General features: G+C 34.8%; 1 protein-coding gene across 1 annotated transcript; it reads right to left on the bottom strand.

Annotated features, from left to right (window-relative positions):
* On the bottom strand, positions 1 to 9669 carry LOC124407208 (sodium-dependent nutrient amino acid transporter 1-like). The gene is made up of 9 exons (XM_046883096.1): positions 9572 to 9669; positions 5455 to 5541; positions 4955 to 5219; positions 4635 to 4854; positions 3388 to 3762; positions 2565 to 2931; positions 2006 to 2282; positions 1199 to 1293; positions 1 to 285 (listed from the first exon to the last, which is right to left on the bottom strand). Exons 1-9 carry the CDS (start codon positions 9584 to 9586, stop codon positions 151 to 153), a joined length of 1836 nt encoding a protein of 611 aa, XP_046739052.1. The 5' UTR covers positions 9587 to 9669; the 3' UTR covers positions 1 to 150.
* Between the last annotated feature and the right edge of the window lie 951 nt (positions 9670 to 10620).

Below are 10620 nucleotides of genomic sequence, written 5' to 3'. Positions count from 1 at the left end.
CGTATTTCATAGTAGGCATTGCAGGGGTCAAACTTGGTGAAACGGTTTCTCAATTATTTCTATAGGCAGTGACAGATGTAGCCGTGTAATGTGAATGTAGACAAGCAGAGACTACCAATCGAAATGAATCTATAATTTATGTATATAATCTTATCCAAAGAAGAGGTTACGGAGTCCACCGGCAGACTTTTGTCGCCGTTCTTCGCAAAATACTTTCCAGTCTTCATTGTCCTTCGCATCCGCAGGCCCCCAACGCGTACTTGGAGTAAACGCCCTTCGGAAAGTCTGAAATTGAAAATTGAATACGGCAATGAATAAACATATGAAATACGCATCTTTTTCGCTGTAAAACTAATTGATTATTACACATGCATATAGTTTTCCAAATGTGTATAATATAATATTCATATTGTACACCAAATAGTTGGAAAATCGTAACACTCTTCACTGGCAGAAAACACTCCAAGACCCTATATCGTTGAATTACTTATTATAACAGTGGCGGAATTAGCTAACTACCTAATTTCATTCACTGTAGAGTAATGATGCCAAGAGTATGTTCATCTACCTAAATCTTACACTTTTGTAACAAATTGATCAATGAAGCTTAACAGGTTTTTCAAAATTCCAACAGTAACTTTTCTTGCATCTAAGAATGCTAAAGTATCGTTCTTTTGCTGTATTATTGATCAATTCAGCATCAATCACGTTTAAAATATTATTTTTAAATATTTTTTGTCAGTCGGTCTCTGCAAGTAGAATTTTTTCTTTAAAATGCAAAAAACCAAACCTGCGCATAATTCGATAGTTGATAGTCACATTGCTAATTAAATGATTATTCTACATCATGTTACCAGAAAAGCTGTGGAATTATTTTAAATTTTGTTGACAAAAGTGGTGACGTAAAGAAATTTTTGAACTAAGTTTTGGATGATCGGACGTCTGATCGCATATTAGAGAATATTCAAGAGCCGGATATGACAATCTAACCGCCTAAGGCAAGTTACAAAAAAATGTTATCGGAATTTGTGAATACTGGTGACAGATTCAGATGACCAGATTTCTGCCATATAGTACGTATCAATTTTCTTAAAACTGATGGTGGAAAAATCCATTATTAAAGGGTGTTATATATTATTAAACTATATGTCACATTCAACATGGTTGAAAAAATATATATTTTTTAAGTATAACTTACCAACTTAATTGATGATGACCTGTTCTTGATCAGAGCATGGCAGATCCAGAATAGCAGTTGAATGATTCCCAAACTGAAGATAACCCAGCCGAAAGCTGTAATTGATAATGAAATCAGATTAGGAAACATCAGAACCTCAAATTTTGTGTAGACCTACCTTATACCGTTCTCAATTTTACGTTAATAATTACGTAATATCCCAGGTAGCACAAGTTTGACTCACGTTTACCTTATTGTCGGCAGAAAATTAAGTCGTACACTGATGAAAAGGGCGTATTTGAAGCCAACAGTTGACTACATTGTTAACCATGTGTTCAAGAATATCCACAGTCAATAATGTGAAAGGTGACTGTAAATTGATTTGACTTCATCAAAAAATAATCAAACGAAACTTTGAAATTTCTGAAGCTACTAGATTTTTCAAATAGATTCCACTAAGCCATTAGATTCTAGTGATTTTGAAATTTTTTTAAGATATTCGTCGACATACGGGTTGGCCCACCTTCGACTTTTGGCTTAACAGTCATTATCATGTCTTATTGTTAGGCGAACAGTCATCGTCCTGTCGACTTTCTGCCAACTCTTAATCAAATTTTTCATCTGTTGAAATTGCGTCGGCTTCAATTGGTTCAATTATAGTCGATATTTCAACAACTCTGCTACCTAGGATTCCTTACTATCACTTAAAAATCATGACAACAACGAACTAAGTATTGAAATAAGTATTTATACCTAATTTACGAGGAAAAATGGTACACTTTTCACTTTTGCAATATTGATACGAATACAATAGAATCGAATATTTACCGTAAGCAGCACTCGGAAAGTATTCGTCATTGTATGTAACATCCTCGTAAACGGCAAATGTGTAAACGAGAACAACGATCATAAGTAGGGGTGTAATCAGCAGCCAGCACGAACGCCAGTAAATACCCGGTCGGTATCCTAACATGAATTCAACATCGTTGAGAAAGTTGTTGAGTCCGTAAATCCAAAATATAGTTATAACTTCGGTCACTCCAACAATTATCGCTGTAAAAGTTCCGCCGTAATAGTCAACCAAAGTCAAGATCCATTGTCCACCCTGAAATTAAAAAAAGCTATGAGTGTCAAGTAACATTTTTCGAACAAGATTTTCTTTAATTCAAAAACAGAATTTTCATTATATCTATTTCAAAACGATTGATGTACGCAAAATGATTGTGAAAAAGCAAGCCTTTCTACAACTATCCATGACAAACCATGAAATTTTCATAGGAAATCATAGAATTTTTTTCCATCAGTGTCGGAGGTGGTCGAGTTAGTATAACGAAATGCTCCACGTGTTGTTTAATGAGTTGAATGGTCATTGTTTTTGTTTGCTTACCGGAGTGACGTATGTGAGACCCAGGAGAAAGCCGATGATACTGATGACACCGACAACGTAAATCTGTTTGAATGAAGTGAAGCGATCAGTAATCACGCTGGCAATTACGCCGACGAGGGATTGCGCGCTGCCAATCCCTAAAACGAACATCATTATGAAAAACAGAACAGCAAAGAGTTGGGGAACTGCCGGAAATCGCGCCAACGCCTCAGGGTATGATATGAACGCCAATCCGGTGCCACTGCGAACGACGGTGCTGATATCGTCTGTTCCCATCTCATGTGCTAAATTTCCCAGAATCCCGAATATTGTGCAACCAGCCATGAAGCTCGTGAACGTGTCCAATGTGGTAACGATCATTACATCCCTGAAATCATAGTCTGGTGATGTTTTACGTACTACGTGTGTTTATTTGAAGAGGTTTGACTAATAAAAGCAAAAATCGTATCAATTTTTGTTTTCATTCTTTATCATACAAAAATACAGTTTCATGGCATTTGGTTTTCTAGGGAATAGTTTTAACTGATTGTCTGAACCATTGTCGCTTCAAAAGTGTCGGAGGATCTTAAAACGTTCTTTGCAAGAAAAATAGTAGAAAGATGGATACAAGAAAGAGGAAAGTACATGTTACCTTCGAGGCTAGTTACCATGCCTTTGGCGGATAAGCCATTTTCTAGGCTCACTTTTCATCGCGTAATATCACAAATTTTTTATTGGTCACTGGCTCAGGCAACATTTGACAATGTGGAACCTTTCAAATGATTTACCTAACTATCGATTAGAATTAGGAGTATGCGTTTGATAAGTATTGAATGTATCTTACCTGTAGAGATTGTGACGGAAATTGTTGTAAGAGGAAAACATGATGATCGCACCCATGCACACGCTGAGAGAGAAGAAACACTGTGTTATGGCAGCATACCACACCCCTGGTTGATAAAGCTTGTGCCAATCCGGTGTAACAAAGAAGAGGATACCATCCACAGCGCCTTCCAATGTCAGTGCTCTGATCAGCAGCGTGATCATCATCACATACGGAAAGAGGGCTAGAAAGTATGCTGCCTTGCCAGCACTCTTTACACCCCGGAATTGAACGAAGAAAACACAGATCCAGCTAGCTCCAAGACAGAGAGTCAATTGCCACGAAGGAACTCCTATTCCATCTTCGATACTGTCTATTTCTTGGAGGACGATGTTCCTGGGAGTCAAACAAAGATGTCATCAGTTTGTATGAAAAATAGTTGAGGAGTTTCCAGTTATGCTTGCTGGTGAAAAAATGATTTTATACCACGTATTATCGTAGATTCAAACTTGAAAAATAGTTCAGTAATAGTCAGATTTGAAATCTTGAAGAATTGATCAAGTCATGCCTGCTAGAACTGAACAATGCATGCTGCTTCTCAGTTGGCAAGATTTCTGCAAAACTTAGGCTAAACGTTGTCTCAAACTCATGAAAATCATGTTATATTATACTAGCAACCCGTTGCGGCTCCATCCGTGAATATTTTCAAGTACTTTTTGTCGCAAAACTATTAGAGATAGGAATATGCTGTTTCGGAATTTTTTGGAAAACTCATTGAGACCTTGAAAACTCTTGAACCCAACTTACAAGGACGACATTGTTTGATTGATAATACAATCGCAGAAAATTTAAACGTTCCAAATTTAGTAAATTGTTAGATAGTCAGTAAATTTACAGTGTAATTGTCTGAAATTGAAAATTTGATTACTACTTCCAAAATTAACATTGTGATTCTTAAGGCTTTGATCTGATCTGAAATCTGATACTGTTAAGTGTTTTGTATAAAATTTATTATGCATTCAAAACTTGAGTAGATTCACAAAAAAATTCTAAAATTTCTAAAAACTGTTTAGAAACTTTTTGAATACAGTACGTGTGACTATCTTTACTTACATACTATAAAGTAAAACTAAAATTATTCGGGGTGAAGAAACAGTTAGATGTATACAACTGGAAAATAGCAGGTAATGAATCTGTAATATTTGATTGTTGCCATGACACATAATTTAAACTAGATCTTCGGCTCATATGTCTTGCAAATCACTAACCTGAAGTATAATTCAGAAGAGCTTGCTAGTGTTGTATTGCCCAAAGTAACGTTACTTGATCCACTTGCATCGACGCAAATCCCAGCCCATTCATCTCTGCAATAGGACCATGGAAGTGTTGACTGAAAACTCACGATTAGATAGTATATCGTCAGCGCCATTAACGAACAGTAATAAGTTACGACCCAAAATGCTGCAAGTGCATGGCCGTATCCAACTCCTACAAAAAATATGCTGTATTACAATATGTCAATTTCCTTACAACACCCTGAGGTGCATAACGTGGATAATTTGTTAGGATTAAATGTAAAAATACTAACCTTGCATCGCTGGCGATACGGACCAGACATTTACACAGGATTGACTGGTGAACTGTCCCAGAGTAGCCTCGAGATAATAAAATGGCTTTCCGACTACGAAGAGAACTATAATGTAAGGGATCAGGAATGCTCCGCCGCCATTCTCGTATGCAGTGTAAGGAAACCTCCAAACGTTTCCCAATCCCACGGAGGTCGCGATACATGACATTAAGAATTCCCAGCTTGACCCCCATTGAACTCTTTCCGGTGCTTTCGGTGCGGGTGGCTGAAATAATTTCATCATTGGCATTTTCCGAAAAAAAAAGAAATTGAGAACCCGAATCTTATTTATGTATGTAAAGTAGAGAAACAAAATTATTAAATTGTATTTTTCTCTCTCTCCAAGCAATTAAATTTCAATTCATTTTCAACATGTGGATCATTCATTTTGTATGAGATTATATTCTTGTAGTTTTTGTATATTCCATTCACGTTTTGTTCCGTTTGAAAGAGGATCTTACCGGATTGTCGATTTGGAAAGGTGGTGGATTCTCAGTTTTCTTGCCTGTGTCCTCTTCATATCCTGCATTGTCATATTCCTCCTGTTTCTATTACATAGGACATCAGAAAATGCTGATCAAAATACGTGTAGAGTGAACCGTTTGGTTGCGTTTTAATTTAATCTTATTTTAATTGAATTGGAAATCAATCAGTTTTCGTTAGATTTCTTACTATAGATAGACTATAGAAAATGCAGAATATTCAATTGAATCACAAAACCGAGATAATCAAGTAGTCAAGGCTTATTCCACTCTGACTTACTAAATGTAGTACAATAAATTGGAAATCTTATGTTATTTTAAATTCAGCAGATTTGTTCCTTTTCACTCGAAGATGGCTTATTTTACACAGAAGACTATTATTTACAAATTTACTGAAAAAACTGTTTTTATCATGTTGGTATCATTAAATATTTAATTTTACAACCTTTATAGAATAGTTGTATTAAATTAATAATAGAGAGAAAAATCGTTTCCAGTAAATTGGTAGAAACTAGTCTGCCAATAAGATGAACCATCGTAGAGTGAAATCGAATGAAGCTATTATATATTTTTTACTATTTCTGACCAATTTTAAACAAAGCATTGCGAATTCTGAGCTTTTGTTTATAAACTCAGTATTTTCTATTTTTACATTTTTAAAGAAATTTTCGCAGCTTGATATTATAATCGTTTGATAAATACACTCAATGTACGACTATATCGTAATAAAATTAATAAAAAATATCAATCCTTCGGTCAACCAATTTTTTTTAACGGTAATTGATTAGAAATCGAAACTTACAAACATTCGACACGTGTTCGTACTACAATTATCTCGAATATGTTTGATACCAACGTCAGGCAACGTGATCGATCGAAACTTTTTTTGCTCAGCGGATGACTGAAATGATTCGCAGAATGCTGGAAGTCTAGACTTTTGATGGATAGTCGATTCTTCTGGGACTATCTTGATCTATTAAAAACGCTGGTATGACTCCCGCGGAGAAGCGGGAATGAAGCAAAGACGATACTAATTAAAGTTGAGTGAAATTAAAGCTTGCAGATTACCACACTGAAGGATTGATTATCATAATATTATTACGCAATTTTATTAACAATCCCTACAGATACGTGGCATTGCTGATTCGTCATGTTTTAATTTTTTACTTTCAGTAGTTTCTTGGAGTTGGCAAAAATCCCCGTAGAGATTGCTGTAGTTTTCGTTTAACAGGATGCCATATCGTATGCAGAATCAGTGAGTTAACCACAAAATTCGAGAGTGCTAAGTTTGGAAAGGTTTCTTTGAAAAGACACTGAGTTATTGATTTTTATCTGAATTTTTTGTGGTCAAAACATCTGTAGAATGATTTGATGTCTTGGGAATGGTCATAAGTCAGAATCGTAGAAGCGTTAAATACCTAATTGAAATTCTGAATGAATTAAGTGACTGACGTACCAAAGTTCTGAATCATATAATTACGAAGAATTTGCATGAGGTTTTAGGAACTTTTACAAGATTTTCAAAATTCGACTATTCAATCTGTTGACTGTATTCGGAAGTTTGGCATTTTGATATTTTAAACTGTCATAGAAATTTCGGATCTTTGGTAGCTGAAAAGATACGACATTATGATAAATCTGAATTTCGGCAGTTCAGTAGTATGATTGAAAGTTTTCGTGGCCTGAGCCTCTGATATTCAATGTCCAAGCTGAATAGCTAAATATAGTTTTGACGAACAATATTTTTATAATCTTTTTCGCCCAGAAATTTATCCTAGCTGCATTAATTAGTTACGGATTGATATTGACAGTGAAATCATGAAACGCACATATTTAAATTCGAACTAAACGATTATATGAGCTTGCAATTATACGTAAGGATTCGTGACATTGACGCATCGTCAAATTTCGATACAGATGTCCGATTATAATCTAATCAAACTTGCTGCAAGTACAGGTAATATACAATAAAAAGTTTGAATGCATATCGGCAAAAACCGTGAAATAGATTATTTGATCAGGCTTAGTTGACTGTCTTACTTAGAAAAATATATCCCAATATCGAATAATCAATAATAATTCATTAATAATCGTAGATCGTAAATTATCATTTGAGTTGTCACTGAGAACCGTCAGACTACTTATTAAAATATTGAATGTGACCAAAATATTTACTTCACATATGTTGAACAGCAGATGTTTCTGATCTATTGAGCTGTGAGAATTTTTTCTGTACTGAACCAAACTTATTGTAACATTGAAGTTTCAAAATACAATTACGAATCGATTGCAATCAAATTCACTACTTTAAAACAGTTGTCAACCCTTGAATGTTTCTACAAGAGAATGAAAATTTATGTACTCCTTGAATGCAAAAGAAAAATAAATATATGAATTTCAACATTTATTAAAATTGTTTATCGGTTGTAATCGATAGCTTCCGCGTTGATGAAGAAACAGTGAATATAATATATTTCCTTTCAAGCTATTTTGTCATGATTTTTCACTATCAAAGCCGGTGTAAATAATTAAATGAAAGCTGATACGTGATGCGCATTGAGCATACAATAAGCAAAGACAGATGTAAGTGTGCGAGTCACATAAACTTTTTTGAGTATAGAAATATTCAATTTTAGTTCTAGTAAGTCATGCGTCGTTACGTATATCAACTGAGCAATTACCGTAAACCGGAAGTACAACTTTGAAAAGAGGGAAATTTTTATATTTCGAAAATCGGAAGTAGTACTCCCAGTCCAAAGTTACTCTGGTTTGCGCTATTTCTTCCGAAAATCTAAATCTGTTCAACATTAAAAAATGATTTAGCATACCAGCTGAAAATAAGTCGTTGCACAAAATAGCAGAATGTAAATTAACTATCACGCCATTTTGGTAGCGAATCGAAAAACAAAAATGATGTAAAAATTCTTTGGCTTTACAGAGAAAAAACCCAAAGTTTACCGCTAATGTTGAGGGTTAATCCCAAAAGTTAAGATTTTTTTTTCGATAGATTATCAAAAATAATTCCGCGTGAACGTTGAATTCATCGTTTCAAAAGTGAAACTGTTTATAGTTTCCGGAATACCGACTTCTTTTTGTGGGACTTTATTCCCCCATGTCTCCGAATATATATCTTTAAACTCAAGCTGAGAATTTGTCCTGAGTATTAGGGTATCATAAGGTATCATTGGGACCTTTTTCGGAAAAAATCGTGCGGACCCCAAAATGGTCAAAAAGTAGCCTATTTTGCGGAGGATCTTTCTCAACTTTTTTTTGACTGTTTTTGATAAAACTCTGACATTTTCAATCGTACCTGTAGCTAAATTATTCGGTTTTTTAATATGTAATTTGTATGTACTTTATTATGAAGTGTTATCAATTTTTGTTAATCAAAACTGCGTGGCACCTGCTTGTATGACTCCATCGTTTTCTCGAAGTTTCGATTTCTCTGAAATCTTGCTTAAGAATATGTAGGGAGACTCTTTTTTTTTATCAATAAAACATTAAAATTCTAACTTCCACTAGATTAGATTGCAAAAGCCGAGCATAAAAAACGTACTTTGCCTTTTTGATTAACAATCTCTATTATTTTTCTTTCTTTTCAACTTTTCGTATATTCTTGAATGAGAATTGATAAGAAAAAAAAAAATGCAAATCCTTCACAAATTTTGTTGAAGTTGTTCATTTTTAATAAAGTAGGAACCCTTGATCGAAATTTTTTTAATCTCTAGACTTGAGCATGACGATTTACCGTGAAATATCTCAGGATCTTACACCACCTCATACGCGCATCGGAATTTAGGAACTAGAATAACCAGTGCAGATACGAATAATGTCCAATAACGAGAAACAAATCGAATCTGTAACGCTCTAGCATCTAGAAGGCTAGAGTCAATAGATGCAAAACTATCTAGTTAAGATTACCAACAAAGATTATATTAAACCGAGTTTGGCAGATATTAGTAAAATGTTACATCTGCAGACGATAACCGTCAGGAAATTTCGAAAAAAGTCTTTTATTTAACGTGGCTGTGAAAATGAATTTTAGGTACCTAGTATAAAAGAATGAAAAAAAATTATTGACAATTAGTAGTTGCACCTTTCTCGTCTCCATGCCTTTGATCCAAAGTGCGGCCGTCTGTTTTTCGGTGTTGATGGTGAACGGACCGACAAGGTGATTGGACTGACAATGAGCCAGAAGTTTGAGACTCTCGCTTGGAATCTACTACACGCTACGACATTGAAAACAGTGCAAAGAATACTATTACACGGATAAGATAAGAGATAACAGTTGTTCTTACAATCTGTCAATTCCTTTGTCTCTGCTAAAACTTAACGAATTGCTGATCGCAAATCAATCCTAGTGGATAGATCTCTTTTATTGTTGATGAACGACTTAGGTATACAGTTTTTCCCAGCATTTTTCGGACCTAAGAAAATTCCAAAGCAATTACGTCGCATTTCGAAGCATTTAAGCTACGTCGTCAAACACTTTTTGAATTTGCACATCGATCGTTCTTTGAACAGTGTTTTTTTTTTCTCGATAAGATTTTCGCCAGTTGTTGCATGCTGCGTAAAATTTCGTTACATTGGTCAAGCAATTTTCACTCTATACTGTAACAAATGCGATTTTTCAGAGCTTACTTTAGCTCGGGTTGAAAATTACGCGTTATTTTGAGTTGTTTTACCGTGCAAGATGACGATTGAAATTAATTATAATAAACGAAGTTTGGCCTCCTTTCTGTCGATGAAAAGTAGCAACGAAGATTCGGGGTTTTTGATCCAGAACTTCTTTTTGAAGACACGGGGTTTTTAAGCCGTGGCTGTTTATCAAATTTTGGATTCTCCAAGAGCCGTTTACGCCAAGGAATCAAATTGGTTCAAATTGAGGTTTTAATTAATAAGGCAGATCAAAAATAAACATATTAATAACTCAATTGGAACGACTCGATGTAAAACCAAAAACAGGTATAAATAATTACAAAACTAAAATAAAATATTGCAGTATTTGCAGGTACTGTTGCTATTCGATTGTTCTAAGCGGTATGCATGAAGTTACAGCTCGAACTTAATCCTGGATAAATTTAGAGATCGGCCGAAATTTACTAGCTTCTAGAAACGGAAAAAAATTATTGTAACAGGCGCTTT

The sequence above is a fragment of the Diprion similis genome, chromosome 6, assembly GCF_021155765.1.
Source record: "Diprion similis isolate iyDipSimi1 chromosome 6, iyDipSimi1.1, whole genome shotgun sequence".
NCBI lineage: Eukaryota > Metazoa > Arthropoda > Insecta > Hymenoptera > Diprionidae > Diprion > Diprion similis.
Note: the sequence above shows the minus strand (reverse complement) of the source record. Positions and strands in the feature narration are given on the sequence as shown.